Genomic DNA, 19,122 nt, shown 5'->3' with positions numbered 1-19,122 from the left:
TTGGTCATAAGTAGGGCATGGTTTTTAAACTCTAGTCCTGAACTGAGTGTTTTTCAGAAGAAGCTACTTTTTCACGTTATAAATAGTGTGTCTGATCTGGGATTGAAGTTGCAGATTTTGGTCCTAGATAAAGTAAGGGTTTTGCAAAGCAGGCCACACAACCACCCAATTTTTCTAGGAGTTCCCCCCCTCCCGGACCTTGGCCGCCCTTATGCCAAATTGCTGTGTCAGGTTCGCAAGGTATTGTGGTAAAATGTAAAGCGGCCATCCCTTTTTTTTTCATTGCGCGCTAAGTAGTCTGGGTAATTGAAGCAGCATGGCGGAGTATTTGGCGTCCATTTTTGGAACAGAAAAGGACAAGTAAGTGTATTTTGAGCGATTCTTAGTGGATTTAAAAGTTTTTTATTTAACGAAGTACATTTTCTGAAGACAGTGTTTCAACTAGTGCGTGAAGATTGTGTGAATGGTCCCAAATATAGGCGAAAAAAGCGTTCTGAAATGCCAATTTCGACACGAATTTACTACAAGCCCGCAAAGATTTCAAATAAAACCTGCTCTGTTTTAGTCTCAGTCAGTGTTTAAGAATACTAGAAAGGGCTAAATCAACGGTATATTTTGCTAACGAGAAAAGTCTTAAGCCTAAACTATAAACTAAACATAAAACGTACGAACTCTCGAACTGCATGCTGAAGCTTTCATGTCCAGTGTATCATTGCCTCATGATGACTGACGTGATCTTCTACTTTATTTCAATGTTATCTTTCATGCCAGTGGCCATGAGACAATACATGTAAAGCTCAAATACAAAAAATATAAAAATATAGATTAAAATGACAAACGGATGTGCTTTACTGGACTGAATGTCATCTCACTCACAAGGACTGTCTCTAAACTTCTTGTTAGGTGGTTCCATTGAGCTAGAGTCAGTTTTGAAAGTCAATAGAAATGAGCCAAAAACTGACTTAACAGACAGAATGTAAACTTTAATTTCCTATCATTTTATGACTGTTTTTCTTGTGTGCATTACACATAAATGTGCTAAAATTAACTGGTTTTCACATGACACGACATGTCTAAAGTTGTTTATTGTAGTGTATTTCATGTGCACGCTTTCCATGTGTGCGTGTACAGTTTTTTGCATGGTATGGCTTGCCCATTTCAACATACTAAAGAAGGGCTAAGCCAAAAGCATCTATTTCACATTAACTATTTGACACTTAAAATAACCTTTTCAGCCTTCAATTAAGTTTTGAAATTGTTAGGGTCAGCTGTTTGTTAATTTGCATTTGATTACTGTCTGTCTTGCAGAGTAAATTGCTCTTTCTACTTTAAAATTGGTGCTTGTCGCCATGGGGAACGCTGTTCACGACTTCACAACAAGCCCACCTTTAGTCAGGTTAGTAGCAGTGTCTTTTGTTAGCCATCTGTTTGAAACTCTGTTGGAAAGGATTTTAATAAAGCTTGCAGTTGGGTTGTGAAGCAGACAACTGGCATTCATTTCACTTTGTACACCCACTCAACTTCATCTTGTTTTATTTTCGAATGAGAATTAACAGTTTCTCAGATGAGATACCTTTGTGTTAGGAAATAGCAACCAACCATTCACCAAACAAACTTGAAAACTATAGATTGAGATTGGTTATCCAGAAAATGTTCTGAAAGTTTGATAATGGCGAGTGAAAGTTTTGATCAATGTATCAGACTTTGTCTTATATGGCAAGATTACAACATGGCTATTGCTTCATGTAGATCAAACCTATAATTTGCGTATGAACCGACATATGATTGTTATGCACGACATGAAAAATGTTGTGCAGTAGGAAACCCTATGAGAATGCCAGAAGCGAGCAATTTTTTGTGTGTGCATTAAATTATATGCTGCCTAACCCACACTAGCATTTACCAATCCTGACTAGTAACAAATCCCTCCCTGGCTGTTACTGCCTACTACTTCTGTTATCCTGCCTGCCTCTACAAAGGAATTTACTTGGCTGTATGTACATGTATTTGGTTTGAGTTTTGATTAGTTCTCTGGATTATTGGTTGACTTGCCTCACCTTGATTCATGTTCTCACTTTCTTTTCTTGATGCACCAAAGTTTTTCTTTTTCATCTACTTGCATGACCATTTGAATTCAAGAGGAAGCAATTTCAAAGTTCAAAACCAGCAAAGAGTGCTGTTAGATACTAACTGGAAGTCAACTTCTCTTAAACCAAGTTTTTCTAACTGGCCCACTGACTCACTAATCCAACCTTGAACAGCCCAGTTTTCCTGTGGCAGGGCTCAAAAAAAAAGTGCCGTCCGGTTGTCCGGGACAGGTAGACTTTCCTGCCAGGAAAGTTACTTTTCACTCTCACTTGCCCAATGGGCAAGTTGTTTGCCAACTAAATAAAACAAAAGTAAACTTAGAATTGACCAGGACAAGTAGAGGTTCTTCAAGTGTTTTCTTTTTAGCCCTGCTGTGGGTTCACCAAACCTATGGTTAAGATATTACAGTAACCTCTGAGTTAACTCTAACTCGAAGTTAATTTAATCCTGGCTTGGTGTATTAATGAGCATTATTGTCAAAGTATCCATTTATGAAGGTGTTTTTCATACTAACATCCAATCATATTGTTTTCCTCATTTTACAGACCATTTTACTTCAAAACATGTATCAAAATCCACAGAGTGCTGCACAGGTTGCAGATGGGACAAGTAAGTCTTGAGTGTATTAATTGCGTGTGTAAATTATAATTTGTCTTCTGTGTACAGCACCACTTAACAAGCTGCTTTTCACTGGTGACAGAGTTGCAGCTGGAGTCGTTAGAACACTTATGACGTAGTAAAAATCTAAAATCAGAGTTGTAAGTGGAGTCATAAGCTTGACCTAATCAGAGTCAAAAGAATCCAAAATTTATCGTTTTGCTTCTTTGTATTCCACAGGTAGTGCCATTTCTGATGTAGAAGCTCAGGAGCATTATGACAGATTCTTTGAGGTGTGCATTTTTTCCAAAAATTGAAAATATAAAGTGTGAATTCTTCTTGTAGATTGCCATGTGTTTCTTTCATTTTTGCTTCTAAAGACATGTTGGCACAGGAAATAAATTTGTTGTTTTCAACAGTGAATTTTTTGTGAATGATTTGATGATATCTTTAATGTATTTCTTATATAGGATGTTTTCCTGGAGCTTGAAGAGAAGGTAAATTGATCTATTTACCATTAAACAAATTTTATAAGTCTTAACAAGAACCCCTTACATATCTGTGTTGCAGACAGCACCTTAATCCAATGTGTAATGATTTACATCAAGACCTGATTGTAACAATGTAACGCAAATCCTCAGTGACAATTTGTGAGTGAAATTCTGCCTGTTTTGTATTTTCTTGCCCTCTTAGCAGTCCACAGAATGTTGGTTTTTGTTCTGTGTTCTGAATTATATCCAGAGATCATACTATGATTACATGTACCAGTTGAGTAAGGTGTGACAAAAGTGTGGTGACCAGGTTCCAGTGGCAACTTGTCAGCCTTTGATGTAATCGGCAGCAAAGCGTGGGAAATTGCAGGCAATGATATTATTACCATTGGAAATGAGGAAAGTTGCCCGTGACAACACCATAATTGCAAGTCTAAAACTTGGTCATGAAAGCTCTGGCGAGGCTTGCTCAACTGATAATCCTAGTCATTGACAGAACAAAGTCCTGTGGAAGCTCGATCACCCAAGAACTCTCTTTGTGCCATCTCATTACTATAAATGTGTCAGTGAGTGTAGTCATAGAAACTGTGGTGTTAATATTTAAATGCTTCTTTGTGTATTCTAATGCCAATTTCTACAGTATGGAGAAATCGAGGAAATGAATGTGTGTGACAACCTTGGAGATCACCTTGTTGGTAATGTGTATGTCAAGTTCCGCTATGAAGAAGATGCTGAGAAAGCTGTTAAAGACCTGGACAACCGCTGGTACAATGGTAAAGTATAATATAACCTTGTATTAAGTTTAAGTACACATCCCACCCTGAGAGGACTGGTGTTACAGAGTAGTACGATCGAACAATTTGTTTATCTTGTTCAATAGTTTTCCTGTTTTTTAACTTACAGGGCAACCAATCTATGCAGAGCTATCACCAGTGACTGATTTCAGGTAAACTTCAATTACATGTAATTTTGGTTGGGTTACATATAGGACTTTACATTTTCCAGGTCATACTCTTCTTGTTTTGTTTATGAGATGAAAGTAAATGATAGTATACATGCATACATGTAGTCCTGCAGTATAACCTTATGAATCTTTCAAACCGTGTAATCTGTAAATGTGTTTTTTGTGATTTCAATGTTCTTCTCATTGTTTTCTAGGGAAGCGTGTTGCCGACAGTATGAAATGGGGTACGTTGAGAATATTTTATTTATACCATAACGACTAATGGCGTGGTCCCCTTTCTTGTTATGGTTAATGTGACCAAATGTTTATTATGACGTGTTGTTTTCTCCTAGATACAATTTGATCAGCCGTTTAGTTCTGCCAAAAACGTTTGCTCTTCTTGACAACTGTAGTACCATGCTAACCATGCTTGTATTGCTTAGAACTTCTCAGAAAATTTGCTAATTTTCTTTAATTTGTTTTCCCCCATTCTTGCCATACAATATTTACAAAAATATCACTTTTTTATGTCAAGTTATTGATACAAACCTTTCACATGGTTAACACAAATGTAACGAAGAAAAGCAAACAAACTTGTGTGATCTACCCTTTTAACAATGTTGTAAAATGTGATATCATTGTGATTGTAGCAGTAATGTTATTAATTTTATTGAGTTAGAGAGTTTAACCATAACCCTTGAGTGAGTAGGTAGTGTCTGACTCTCTGATCCCCTCTGTTATGCAGTGAATGCACACGTGGAGGGTTTTGTAACTTCATGCATCTGAGACCGATCTCACGGGACAGCCGGTAAGCGCGACTCTGTCACTCAGCTTAATCCATTTGAAACCTAGTCTTCTTGTATGTTCCTAGAGAGTGTTCTCGCGGTGGGTTTTGTAACTTCATGCACATGCGGCCAATTTCAAGAGAATTGCGGTGAGTTGTAAGGTTTGATGCAAGGGTCAGGGAGCAGAGGAGGGGTTGTCGGTCAAGTAGGGGATGTTGTCTTGATCTAACACCAAATTCTTATGTATAAACGTTATAAAAAGCAAGTAAATCTCTAAGGAGAATTTCCTTGCTTTTTATAACATTTTGACCTTAGTGCTGATAGGGTTAGACACCAATATGGAGCTTGGGCAGACAATATTTCGGAAAAAGCTGTTTTAAAAGATGTTAATTTAAAAAGTTTTGAAAAATGTTACATGGCTTCTAACTCACTTATACAAAGCCATAGGATCAGCTTTGTTCAGAAGAATTTGAAAATGTTATTTTCGAGAGAATTATATTCACCAAGTTGAGCATTAACTTGAGTGGCAATTTGTATCACAAGAACTGTTTCATCATATCTGAAAAATTCCTTCTGTTACAGACGAGAGCTGTATGGACGTAACCGACGCAAGAGAAGGTATGAGTTATTTTCACTGCTATTGTAGTCATTGCTACCATTTCATACTTGGGACGCTAAAATTCTGATGACGTTACCCTGAGATCACAGTTGTCTGGTTCTTCACACACTCAATTCTTGCCCAACTCAAGAGTCAAAGATTTACCCTGAAGAATTCTACAAGAATGGAAACTGTGATAAAGGTTTTCTTTTTGGTAAGAGAGGAATGCTTGATCACGGGTTAATATAGGGTGCATTTCTTTGGGGTGCCTGATCAGGATCAGTGATCGAAGATAATGGGCATTGTGGTACATCAAAGGAACCAATGAATCTTTGCCCAGGGTGCAATCATTGGTTCCTTTGATGTACCATGACCTGAGTGATCTTGGATCACTGATCCTGATCCAGATCATTCCAAAGGAACACACCCATAGCCTCCTTTGCAGATGCCCTATTGGCTTGTCACACATTCCTCCCTTTACATGAAATGTGTGATGAACCTAAATAATGTCTACATGAGAGACTAAGGTTAATATGAATGATATTGTACCCTGAAGCTTGACAGAGGTTGTTGATTGGTTTTGAATCTTTGCGTGCCAGTAACAGCAAATCCAAGCCCAACTTTATCATCCGTATTCTATTTTTCTGGTTGAATCTTTGTCATCTCTTGACCAGCCAAGGATTTAGCAAAGAGGAACACAGAAATATATTGTTAAAATGTACTTAATTTAAGCTGAACCCAGTGAGGGTTACCATAATGTGGGAAAATAATTGGTGCTCTATAACCTGTTCACGGTCTCTAATCGATGAGTACTTATGCACAAACTTGGTTGTCGTGAAAATTTGGTTTATCCCTCAGCATGTCCAAAAATTTCTATTCATTTCAGAGGTGCTGGTGCTGGTGCAGCCGGCGCTAAAGAAACATCACCACGGTTTGTACACAAACGGCCCTGAAAATTTGTTATGTGAAACACAGTGTTCTGCAATTATCCCACCCTTCCAAAATGAGACAAATATTCAATTGGACAGTTTTTCTAAACAAAAGTATTAAATTCAACGCGATTTCATTGAATGAAACAGAATGCCTCTTCTAAACACTGCTTTTCAAATAATAAAGAGATAAATACAATAAATTAATATGTTCTTCTCAGGTATGTGAGTGCAGAAATCTGAAAATTTGTCCTTAGTTGCAAATTTTGTACTCTTAGGATGTGCTCTTTTAAGGAAAATAGTAGCAGCTGATTTCAATTTTTTGTATAGGAATGGGCCCATGGACTTGCTTGCAATAATGTAACTACTGCATTTCAAAATCACTGCAGTTTGTCTGAGTATGTTCAGACAGTTTTATTTCCATTTGGCAACTTAGCAGATAACATTCATATTTGCCCCTATGATGTTTTTCTGGCGTGGATTGAGAGCTCAACACTCTTCAAGATTCAAGGAAATAACCAATGAAATAACCACACGAGTATGGAGGCTTCTCTCCAGAGTTAACAATACAATTTTATTTTAATAATTTTATTTTCCAGCAACATCTTACAAAGTTAAAGATTTTCTTTTTCATCATTATAAAACAATTCCTTCCAGATTAAAACAGAATGTGACAGTAGTATATCTAGCCATCTGAAAGTTGGTACAATCTTTGCTTTCAATCTTTTCTGGTGTTCTTGATGTAAAATTTCAGGCGGGGAGGTTTTTCCTCCAACTGGACCGGACGTAACAGCACAGGACAAGGTTCCCCAGCAAACCAAACACTGTCAGACATTTTCTCTAACTTGTAACTTATTTTCAAAGTTTTATCTTCTTTGACATGACCAGACCCAGCTAAAAAGACAAAGTTCTAAAGCGCTAACACTAACATTACCCATAGGATGTTCAATATCAGTGTAACGTTAACGTTTACCCTGTTTCCCTGGTCTGGATTTGGTATTTTTGCGTTTAGACTTCCAACATTTCTTTTGCAAGAGAATCTCCTTTGAAAAGTCATTTACTGTGACTCCTTATAAAGTAACCTTGTTGTGAAGTGGGCAGTTGTTGTTATGTCTTTGGCACAGCTCAAAATTGTGGAAGCAAAGTGTCTTGAGACTCGGATAAAACACGCGCCAGACGTTATTATTTCAACTCCGAAAAGAGTATCTAAATCCTTCAAATCGGTTTCTGTTGTTTTTGACTTATATGAATAAGTATTGAACTGCAGAAGTTGTAAACTTTATTGCTGTTGTATTTTCGTTTCCAGGTCTCGCTCAGTTTCTCCTCCGTACACCCGCCGTTCACGATCCAGGTCTCCACCACCGCCTCCCCGCCGTCGTTCCCGTTCCCCTCCCCGCCGAGATAGATCGCGCTCACCACCACGACGAGACAGATCCCCACGTGACCGAGACAGACGAGGTCGTCACTAACAGGGGATCCTCTGTGTCGCTATTATTGCTCTGTACTGTATAAGATATTGTAACTCTACTTTCAGTTCTGAGATCAGTTTATTTGCGTTGTTTGAAGAACCGACTTGGAAAACTTCCGACAACTTCTAACGTCCTGAAAACTTCGGGTTTTCTTGTCAGACTTAGTGGTAAGAAGTGACTACCGTTCAAGACATTCTTGCAGTCTCACGCGAAGAGTTCCCGACCCGTTATGCCCAATAGGAACAAACCTGAGCTGTTCTTTTCTCTCATGTATGTTAGGCCTGGTTCAAACGTCGAACTTTACATGTGTCGAACCTAATACCAATTTGGGTCGAGCTAAATAATTAAGTTCGGCAGTTGATTCAAACGTCGAACCTAATTTAATCGAACTTAATTGCAAAAATAAAAGAGACGCTATTGCAAACGACGGTTATTGCTGACCAAAATGGCGGGAAAATGTGGGAAAGACTAATTGTGAAAATGAAGAGCTTGCTTTTCTTGCAAGTGCGATGAAGGAGGGTAGAACTTTTCGAAGAAGGCGACCGAGATGCAATCAGCATTAAACAACCGAAGACGATTTTTGAATTTGGTTTGCCTGATATTATCGCTTATTCCCAAAGGAACATCGTAATTCCTCGTCCAGTTCGTTCCTGTCGTCGGTTTCTTCAAGATTCATTTATTTTGTCATTTTCTCTCTTAAACATGACTCGCAGTACGCCACCGAACTGGCTGCTTTCCAACCCGCTACAGTCTCATCGTTTTCAAATACGGAACACCGCATACAGAAGTGGTTTATGCAAATCAGGCAAGTATATTTCGTGCTCTCGAAGCAAGAGGAACACATATCGTCCCGCTCTTCCCGCTATTTTGTTCCAAATGATCAAAACAAGGTGTGTGCGCATGACAAAAATAGAAAACGTGCAGATCTCTGGGTAAAAATTAATTTATTTACTGTATTTGTAATGTATGCATTAGGTTCGGTACATGAAAAGTTCGACGTTTGAATCGGAGTCGCTCCGTAGTCGAACTGACCGACTGGCCATGTCGAACTTAATTCCCGGGTCGACCCAAATAACATCTGTCGAACTTAATTGATTCAGGCCCGTTCCAAACGCCGCTCCATTCATGCGCCGAACCTAACTGATGAGTTAAGTACGGCGAAAGAGCGGCGTTTGAATCAGTTTGGTTCGGCAGGTTAAGTTTGGTGCGGCAAATAACATTAAATTCGGCAGGGTCTGTCGCACTATGCGACGTTGGAGTGGCAGCTGATGATTCATACGGTGTTCTCCTCATGTGTCGAATCTAATGCATAAATTACTGTAATTTATTTTTCATACAACGGGACTCGTGATTGGCTCAAAATTGAGTGGCGTGACCAGTCATGCATGAAGTTCAAATTCGTCGCTAAAAATAAAGACAACAAAATTCCAGTATGCCTTCGATTTGTGAGAAACAGGACTGAATAAGCGAGTTTCTTTAGCGCAAATTCATTTTTTGCTTTTTCTTCGTGATAGTAGCCCAGCTTATTAGATTTCCCTTTAGCAAGTCGATTTAACCGGGAGAAACCTGTCTAAATACAAACACTAAACCTTGAGTTTGAATTTGCTTCCCCAAATATTGCTATAACAGCAGATAACAGCGAAACGTTAGCTTTGCTATTTGGACAGAAATCGTGATCAAAACGTCGATCTCGTCATGTACTTTATTGGGGCTATTAGGTTCGACACATCTAAAGTTCGACGATTGAACCGGGCATTAGTGGTAATAAACGCCATGTTCATTAGCAACCGCTGTCTACAAACTGTAGGCTCAGTCAATTTTTTTCAGAGACCTGATTTTGAAAGAAGCTAGGTCTCATTCTCCCGAGTTTAGTTAAAGCCCTGGTTGGTTCAAAGCCTGTTATCATCTAACCAAGGAGCAAAGGAGAGCTAAGAGTTTTCCTTCAGATGTCTCTTGCTCAGCCTGCTAACAATTAGTACAAGTCAGCTAAGTTTTGTCGTAGTAAAAGCATTAACCATTGTAAGAAATGTCGGTAGAAGTGCGTGTTAATTTAAACTAGCATTGTACCAAGTGGTTTATCGTAGGAAGGCTGAAATAAAGTCTGTTTTAGTTCTGTGTAAAGAATTGAGGGCTCTTTCTTAATCATTCCATTTAATGTGAAGTTGAAAAATCAAAATTTGCTACTAATTTCTAGTATCTATTGCAATTCTTTTCCGCTCTAAGGTATGTGTATTATACCGATTGTCTCGGACTTACTTATTTTTACAGCAGCTAAGGTCATTGAAAGCAAGTATTGTAAAATTCCTGAGTAGTGTGCTGTACTTGGGAACTCGCATGTTGGTGCCCTTACCAGGGGCTGCTGGAGTCGGAGTCCAGTCGTAGTCCACCCAACCGATTTTAAAACAAATAATTCCTTGGGGTTCTAGATTACGCTTTCTTGAAAGTAAGCTAACCAACAAGCCTTCAAACTAATGACGCCAAACTGTTTTTCCTGTGTTGACACTGAGTGCGGCGTTTTGTCTGACATCGGCTGCCTACGGTACTTATTCTCCCACGTGGCACAGTTCACATAATCTGCTACCCGCTGTATGGTTTCCCGCGCTTAGCACGAGTGGCACATTTTTGCCATGCGTGGCACGTGCGTTTGTCACTGTTTGAATATTTGCCCGCGTTATACAACAATGACATGCTTTCCCACAATTGGCACCGGTTGATATATTCCCGCACTTGGCACTGAAGATGTTTGCGTTGTTCTCCTTTGGTTCTAGCTATGATTGGTACACTGTGCATTGCATCATTTAGGAAGAGAAGATGTAGGACAAGTAAGTCAATATTTTCATATGGTACCCAGCTCTCCCACGGATAATATTAGCACGCGCGCGGCATCATGTTTTCGGGGAGGATGAAAGCCACGCGAGTACAATTTGCGTCACAGGGCTGGCTATTTCAAGACCCTCTTGGGTCTCTCGAAATCGGGAGTGATCTAAAAAGGGATTACCATAGGAATAAGGTGTATGGGGTTGTAACCTTCTCTCCCTTCGTCCTCTGCTCTATTCTGCTATTGATAGCACTGTACGCTTGCATCTCACCGACCACCTCGTTGACCTGAAGCTACCTGAAATCCCACTAAACACTAAAATAACGAATAGGAGATCTTTTTTGACAAGTTGTCGTTTATTTAAGCCAGCCGGGATTCCTTGGGCATTTACAATGTAAAAAAAATCTAGGTCTGTCACTATCGTTTTGCTTCTACACGAGTCTACTGTTTGCAAGATCCCGGTCACCTTAGTTGGCCTCAATCAGCAGGGTGGCATTTCATTACACCTGCACTGCCAAGCGTTGTCGCTCATCCAAAAGGTATTTAGACACAAATCACAACTACCGTCGCTGTAACCCAGTTTAATGCACCTGTGAAATTAAACTACAGTCATCAGACACTATCTATCAACAGGCCTGAGAACAGTATGAAAATATGCTGTCAACAGACACAGGCTTATTAATATTTTAGAGACTTGCTGTAAAAATTATGTTAAATATGAGAGTAAATAGGACTTGTGGAGCAGTTTTTGCACTAAAGTTAACCGAACAATTGTTGCTATTCGACATAAGATATGTAGCTTTGACATAATATGTTCATACTTTCTTCCAGTGTTCTAATAGACTTTCTAAAAGTCCTTTCTGAGAGGTCTTCCCTGGCCTGTTGGTTGAAGATTGCCCTCTCGCCTCGCTCGAGGGAGATAAACTTATAGGTCGACTTGTGGCAAGTCTAATGTTCTGGTAATGAATGCCAAATGAAAAAACGCATTCTCTTGGTAAAGAAAAACCTTCACTCGACTTCCGGTGGAGTTTTAAGCGCGAGTAACTGTTTATCATCGAAGCAAGGCCTTCAAACTTTGTGACTTTAAAGACTTTACTTCAACTGTATTTAGCTCTTATTAACCGAGCAGGAGGTCTGTATGGGAGAATCTTGACCGAGGTTCGGAGTACAGACCGAACGCAGTGAGGTCTGTACACACGACCGTGGTCAAGATTCTCCCATACAGACCGACTTAGCTCAGTTAATAAGCTAAGATGTTTATTATATGACAAAGAAGAAAACTTTAATTCGTTTAATGTAACTGGTTTGCTGACATTTTGTTTGCGAACGGCGATGAGCTTAACTTAAACCTGCCGAAATTTGCTCGTCCTCTTTACTTTCTTTTTTGTCATCAGGCTTTTTGGCACTTCCATAAATGATTGAGAAGAAAATAAAAGAAAATGGTGGACATTTTTGTATTTTAGTTTACTACTTTTTCAACGCAAAATGAAACCGGTCTAGATGCCGGTCTAAAATGGAAAATTTAGACCGCGGTCCATATCGATTTCAGCCAATCAAATTCGTGAATTTGGTAGTTCCCAGTCCTTGTGAGAGACAGCCATACATAATAATTGGGAATAATCACTAGCTTGATGGAATTTGTTGTTCCATGACAACTAAATTTTAACAAACATATTTTCTCAAATTTTACAGCCTCTAATAAGTCAAGCGGAAAGAAGGGAGTCAGAACCGATGATCCGACTTGTTTAACCGACTTATTATTTTCCCTTAAGTTACATTTGTAAAAATGAAATGAAAACATGACTTTATACCTGTCATTGCAGGTCTTCCAGAATAGCCCAGTCCCCCAGCTACTCCATCGGAAACATCGGCTCCAAGTTTTATAGCAGTTACCTATAAACAAAATCATTCAGCATTCTAATCTGGGCAGATGACAGGGAAACCTGTGGTTTCGCGAGCTGTACACGATAATTCGCGTATCGCATTTAAATTAATAGCGCTCAGTCACCGCGGTGTGTTGATTGCTTTTGGCCACGTACAAAATTACCTTTAAATTGAAGGAAAGTTTACTAAGATAGAAAAACACTAAAGAGATAATAATAAACCATAAAGGAACAAGGATGGTTAAGGATGGAGAAGATTGACACAGATTACAAACGACGAACTTGAAAAATTTAGGCTAAACCTTTCAAAATGCGCAAACCGTGACGTGGCTTGGAAACATTGTGAAAGAATATGAGAAAACACCAAGTAAAGTTTTATCAAAATTATACATAATCAGTTGTCTGTTAACTAATTTCAATTCACTTATGTATTTATTCAGAAGAATTTCGCACGGTTCGAAGTTTGAACTAGTTGAGTTTGAATAAAGGGACGCGAGTTTAGAGACGTCTAAATCCATTAATTTTCATCTGAAGTTTACTAGTTAAAAGAAGGCGATCAATATACGGTCAAGTAGGACTCTCTGCTCCCGCTGCTGTGAGTCCTAAATTGAGACTAAAAAGTGCATTTTAGAATATCCCATTTGATTTTAGAACGTGTCGTATAATTACTTGTTGTTTAATTCCATTAGCACAACAGGTCAACTTCTTCAACCCCAAAATATGAAGCCGTCAAACAACAAGGAAGTACGTGTGCGATCAAATTGCTAAAACGACAACTGCACCACGAGATGTACGTTATGAAATATTTACATCTCCGTGTTTGATGTTTTACCTGTGACTTATCAGTATAGACGTGTGCCGTGGCCTCAGCGAGCTCGGACTGAAGATTGATTTAAGATGGTCATTGTTTTGATCAATAATTTCAGCAAATGTCTTTATTTTAATCACGGAGTAACTTTCTCAGACGAACATTAAACACATGTTATGTTTTTCAGTCGTGCGTGTGGCAGTGTACCAGCTCTCGCAAACTTGTAACTCTATTTGGCGTCATAGTGTCACGAGCCGCCTTTATCATTTGATAACATATTTCCCATCTTTGTATTATCGCAAAGGCACCTTTTCTCAGACGATTTCAAACACAATCGCCATAGTAAAATTTATTGTTCATTAGCGTTTTTTTATTGGTAATTTTGTTTTCTAATTTTACAATCTTTAACCCGATAGCCCCCAAGATCGATTCGAAAATGCGACTGGAGCTGGCACGGTCTGTGCTAAAGATATAATGCTAATTCCTTCAAGAAACCAACACATGACAGTGAATCAAAGAGGATATGATGTGGTTAGCTTACCAAAGCGCTACTTAAACTACGAATTATCCTTGCAACTGGCGAATATGAATGCAATAACCCTTAAAAACTTCCTCGCAGTTATGCCACCGTGACTAGCGAAATTTGTATTGAGCTTAGTTGTGCTACAATTGCAGCAACAATAATACACGATGTTCAAATTAACAATAAATTTAAACACCACTTTCTTTTTGTTTTGTAGGTCTCTGATTGTGTCACTGTGCCACTTTTCTTCATAAATACTCATACACATATAAATGAATATCTTAACACATTATTGTTGAAAAACCCACGGGGTATTCTCGGGTGAACGACCATTAGATTACTTCAGAATTTATGGTGGCTCAAATCAGTTTTGTGGGGTTTTTTTTAGACTTTTGGAACTAGGTGCGATTTTTCAGGCTCGGAACCGTACCAAAAAGCGCATTTTAGAATATCCCATTTGATTTTAGAGCGCGTTGTATAATTACTCGTTGTTTAATTCCTTTAGCACAACAGGTAAACTTCTTCAAGCCCGAAACGTGAAGCCGTCACACAGCAAGGAAGCACGTGTGCGATCAAATTGCTAAAACGACAACTGAATTGCAACTCGTATACTTCTTCATTGACTTCCCTCAGCACAACGAGATGTACGTTATGGAATGTTTACAGCTCTGTGTATATCTCTGTGTGTGCTTATTATAATTACTTCCTACAGCACTGTTATCACCAAACACCAAAAAGGAAGGCATCACGCTGAATCTAAATCATTGTCATGTTTTAAAATCACGTACAAGTTGCTGAAACAGTGGAAATAAAATTGGGAAGCGAATATGAGCATTATCAGTTTAAATGCGGACTGTACCTCGCATCAAGAGATATATCTGTGAAGTACGTTTGGTGGAATATGGTAAGTTGGCATCTCTCTGAAGTTACTTTATAGCATTTTCTATCAGGTGTTAGGACGGTCACAATAGAGATTTAAGGTAAGAGTTTAGAACTTAGTTTTAAACAGATAGTCCATCGTTTTGATAAAGAGCGGATTACTACATAAGTCACGAAAGGCGCAGAAAATGCAATGTAGGCATAGTTAATTTGGTGAGCGAGTGTGTTTTGATTAAAGAGAACACCATCTTGGATTTAAACTCGGCAAAGGCTCGTGAACACATAGAAAACGCCTGCACTGCAGGCTAAAAACCCTCAGGCAGCAACACTGCGTAAGCTGAGAAAAAGGAAAGATTTTACTTAAGGAACTGAAAGTTTTTACTTCAGGAACTGAACTGTTTAAGACCTGAAAAAATTCTCACTCCATTGACAGTCAACTCACATTCAGGCGCAGCTTCGTTTTGGAACGCGCCTCGGCAAGTATGGCTCTGGAAATGTAATCACAATTGTGATTACATTTCCAATGATTGGCTTTGTATCACAATTGGCTTTATATCTTCAGACATCCTTGGAAGTCACTGCATGAACTCAGGGCATGAACTGAAAGCCCGGGACTGAAAGTCGAGACGGTTATAGTCGAAAACGCAGAAATGATTGGAACCGAACAGAACGTTTTGTGCTCTTTTATTTCTTCACAAGAAAGTAATGGTATACACAGCTTAACTTTATTGATCCCCTTAATTCCATTGAGATTTAGCCTGCGAGCAGGCTCTCATGCATTATGGCAGAAGCAAAGTCGATGAGCAAAGTCGCAAGAGAACGAAGCGAGCTGGTGGGGGATCTGGGCTCGCTTCGTACGCCGACGGCTTTGCTCGTGCCACCAACGATGAGAGCCGGTCTGCGGGCTACTTGAGATTGTATTGTCGCTTATTTTTCCATGATGTAAGAGAAATTTGAAAACAGTACCTGCAGAGTCGAGATTCTTGGCTATTTAGCGAAAGTTCTTTGTCTTCAATTTAAACGGAAAATTGAGGTTTTCAAATCGAGTAATGCAATTGACACTGATGAAAATTACGTTGCTAGCAAATTTAATAATTACTAACTTGTTTAATTTCTTTTCAAGGCTTTTCGTCTTGGAGCCTATTTGTTCGTTTTGTTCGCAGTTTTCGCTGCACTGGAGATTTCCTTGGTTGAAGGTAATTTATCGTAGCTTGTCTGATTTTTATGGATGAAATCATGTGTGCCATTTGTTCGGGATGACAATCTTAAAGTTAAGAAGGTATTCTTGGATTTTTTAGTGGTAGTCCGGGCTTTCCTTGAGGCTATTTTTTTTTCCAGCGGTTTAAATGTAAAGTCAAACCCATCTTTTCTCCAGTCGCCCCACTGAGTAATAAGCCCGTTTAGTAAAAGAGTCATATCTAGAAAACGCTGCGTATGCCTCAACTTGCATCACGGCGAAAAAATACAAACCGTGTGGTTCGAAATGTTTTCGTTTTTCTCTACAATTCGCAAAAAAAAAGTTTCTGCAAAAAATTCTCAGCAAAAATTACTAAATTGGCGAAATTTTACATACAAATCTTTTGACGTCATTTATAAAACGATGAAATTGCCCATGGTACACTACGTACAGGTGCGGCGGCTAAAAATTTTACAGAGAAGGGTCATCTGAAGGTATTATATGTCACTCTGGGGTAAGACATAATGCAATAGAGTGACTGATTACCGTGTAGCGTAATAAAAAAACTGCGAAAACTCAAATAAACCGACGACTTTCTTAAAATCGCAAAAATTGATACTAATCTCGTAAAGCCAGTGTTCTACCATCGTAAAAATTAATTCCTGCAACATACAAAAAATGCCGATCGGCAAAATTAAACTCCCGCGAAAATTTCGGGTCATTCGGTACCTTAAAAAATGCTCTGAGCGCACTAATGAAACTGTTAAATTCTCTGGCAGTTTTTGGTCTTACACACATCATGATGACCCAAATATTACACCCAATTTATTCACTACAAGCCTCTGAACCGGAGATTGTGGGCAATGATCTCACCAAATAAATCCCAAATATTTTTCAACGCGTTTTATGAAGAGTCAAATCCCTTCCCTTGGAGGATTCTCGGAATTGACTTTTCCAATGAGTCATTAATTTGTTATTGTCCTCAGATCATGTGTATGATTTCACCTGCTGATCACAAATTGACCCATGTTACCATTTTTGGTTAAAAGTTAGTATTGATCGCCTTCTTTCTTTAAATTTAACTTATAAATTTCAGATGAAAATTAATGGATTTAGAAGTATAACGTCTCGATACTTGCGTCCCTTTATTCAAACTCAACTAGTTCAAACTTCAAACTGTGCGAAATTCTTCTGAATAAATACATAAGTGAATTGAAATCAGTTAACAGACAATTATTTATGTATAATTTTGATAAAACTTTACTTGATGTTTTCTCATATTCTTTCACAATGTTTCCAAGCCACGTCACGGTTTGCGTATCTTGAAAAGTTTAGCCTATATTTTTCAAGTTCGTCGTTTGTAATCTGTGTCAATCTTCTCCATCCTTAACCACCCTTGTTCCTTTATGGTTTATTATTATCTCTTTAGCGTTTTTCTATCTTAGTAAACTTTCCTTCAATTTAAAGGTAATTTTGTACGTGGCCAAAAGCAATCAACACATCGCGGTGACTGAGCGCTATTAATTTAAATGCGATACGCGAATTATCGTGTACAGCTCGCGAAACCACAGGTTACCCTGTCATCTGCCCAGATTAGAATGCTGAATGATTTTGTTTATAGGTAACTGCTATAAAACTTGGAGCCGATGTTCCCAATGGAGTAGCTGGGGGACTGGGCGATTCTGGAAGACCTGCAATGACAGGTATAAAGTCATGTTTTCATTTCATTTTTACAAATGTAACTTAAGGGAAAATAATAAGTCGATTAAACAAGTCAGATCATCAGTTCTGACTCCCCTCTCGCCGCTTGACTTATTAGAGGCCGTAAAATTTGAGAAAATGTGTTTGTTAAAATTTTGTTTCGTGGAACAACAGATTCCATCAAGCTGGTCATTATTCCCAAATACAATTGAAGTAAAGTCTATAAAGTCACAAAGTTTGATGGCCTCGCATAGATGATAAACAGTTACTCGCGCTTAAAACTCCACCGGAAGTCGAGTGAAGGTTTTTCTTTACCAAGAGAATGCGTTTTTTCATTTGGCATTCATTACTAGAACATTAGACTTGCCACAAGTCGACCTTTGCTTTTATCTCCTTCGAGCGAGGCGAGAGGGCAATCTTCAACCAACAGGTCAGGGAAGAATTCTTGGAAATGACTTTTAGAAAGTCTACTCGAACACTGGAAGAAAGTATGAATATATTATGTCAAACCTACATATCACATGTCGAATGTCAGCAATTGTTCGGTTAACTTTAGTGCAAAAGCTGCTCCAAAAGTCCTATTTGCTCTCATATTTAACATAATTTTTATAGCAAGTCTAAAATATTAGTAATAAGCCTATGTCTGTTGAAATAGGCCTGAGAAGAGTCGGTCTTTGATAGAGTGTCTGATGACTGTACTTTAATTTCACAGGTGCATTGAACTGGGTTACACTGGGGGTAGTTGTCAGTTGTGTCCAAGTACCTGTTGGATGAGCGACAAAGCTTGGCAGTGCAGGTGTTATGGAACAGGATCTTGCTGATTGAAGCCAGCTAAAGTGACCGGGATCTTTCAAACAGTAGACTTACATTGAAACAAAACGATAGTGACAGATCTAGATTTTTTTTTTACATTGTATAATGCCCAAGGAATCCCGGCTGGCTTAAATAAAGGACAACTTGTCAAAAAAAGATCTCATATTTGTTATTTTTGTGCTCAGGGGATTTCATGTAAGTGAGGTACAGTAGATGAAGGGAGAGACGGTTACAACCCCATACACCTTAGTCCTATAGTAATCCCTTTTTAGATCACTCCCGATTTCAAGAGACCCTAGGGGGTCTTGAAATAGCCAGCCCTGTGACGCGAATTGTACTCGCGCGGTCAGAACAAGCGGCTTTCATCCTCCACGAAAACATGATGCGGCGCGCGTGGTAAATAAAGATATTGACTCTCTTGTTCTTTATTCTCTCTTCCCGAATGATGCAATGCACAATGTACCAGTCAAAACTAAAACCAACTGGTGCCAATGGGGGAAAAGTATGCCATTGTTGCAAAACACGGGAAAACATTGAAACGGTGCGAAGCGCGCGTGCCACGCCTGGAAAAACGTGCCACCCCTGCAAAGGGCGGGAAAACATACAGCGGGTTACAGAGT

General features: G+C 38.9%; 2 protein-coding genes across 5 annotated transcripts; both read left to right on the top strand.

The window, feature by feature from the left end:
• Positions 1-277: 277 nt before the first annotated feature.
• LOC110048212 (splicing factor U2AF 26 kDa subunit-like) lies at positions 278-10,024 on the top strand. 4 transcript variants are annotated; one of them, XM_020753998.2, is made up of 12 exons: positions 278-360; positions 1,309-1,396; positions 2,634-2,697; positions 2,926-2,978; positions 3,156-3,182; positions 3,817-3,949; positions 4,080-4,122; positions 4,335-4,364; positions 4,991-5,053; positions 5,487-5,522; positions 6,389-6,433; positions 7,738-10,024. In XM_020753998.2, the coding sequence occupies exons 1-12, from the start codon at positions 317-319 to the stop codon at positions 7,898-7,900; spliced, it is 789 nt and encodes a 262-aa protein (XP_020609657.1). In that variant the 5' UTR covers positions 278-316; the 3' UTR covers positions 7,901-10,024. The 4 variants fall into 4 exon arrangements, with proteins under 4 accessions (XP_020609657.1, XP_020609655.1, XP_020609659.1 ...); XM_020753996.2 differs by lacking the exon at positions 4,991-5,053 and adding an exon at positions 4,865-4,927; XM_020754000.2 differs by lacking the exon at positions 6,389-6,433.
• Positions 10,025-14,774: 4,750 nt separating this feature from the next.
• Positions 14,775-18,658, top strand: LOC110059247 (hydramacin-1-like). The gene is made up of 4 exons (XM_089294876.1): positions 14,775-14,836; positions 15,935-16,007; positions 17,610-17,691; positions 18,402-18,658. Exons 1-4 carry the CDS (start codon positions 14,834-14,836, stop codon positions 18,508-18,510), a joined length of 267 nt encoding a protein of 88 aa, XP_089151002.1. The 5' UTR covers positions 14,775-14,833; the 3' UTR covers positions 18,511-18,658.
• The last annotated feature ends 464 nt before the right edge of the window (positions 18,659-19,122 follow it).

This window comes from Orbicella faveolata, unplaced genomic scaffold (genome assembly GCF_042242905.1).
Source record: "Orbicella faveolata isolate gen_17 unplaced genomic scaffold, um_ofav_v1 contig_25, whole genome shotgun sequence".
NCBI classification, from domain to species: Eukaryota; Metazoa; Cnidaria; class Anthozoa; order Scleractinia; family Merulinidae; genus Orbicella; species Orbicella faveolata.
The sequence above is the reverse complement of the archived record's forward strand: the minus strand, read 5'-3'. Positions and strand labels throughout refer to the sequence as shown.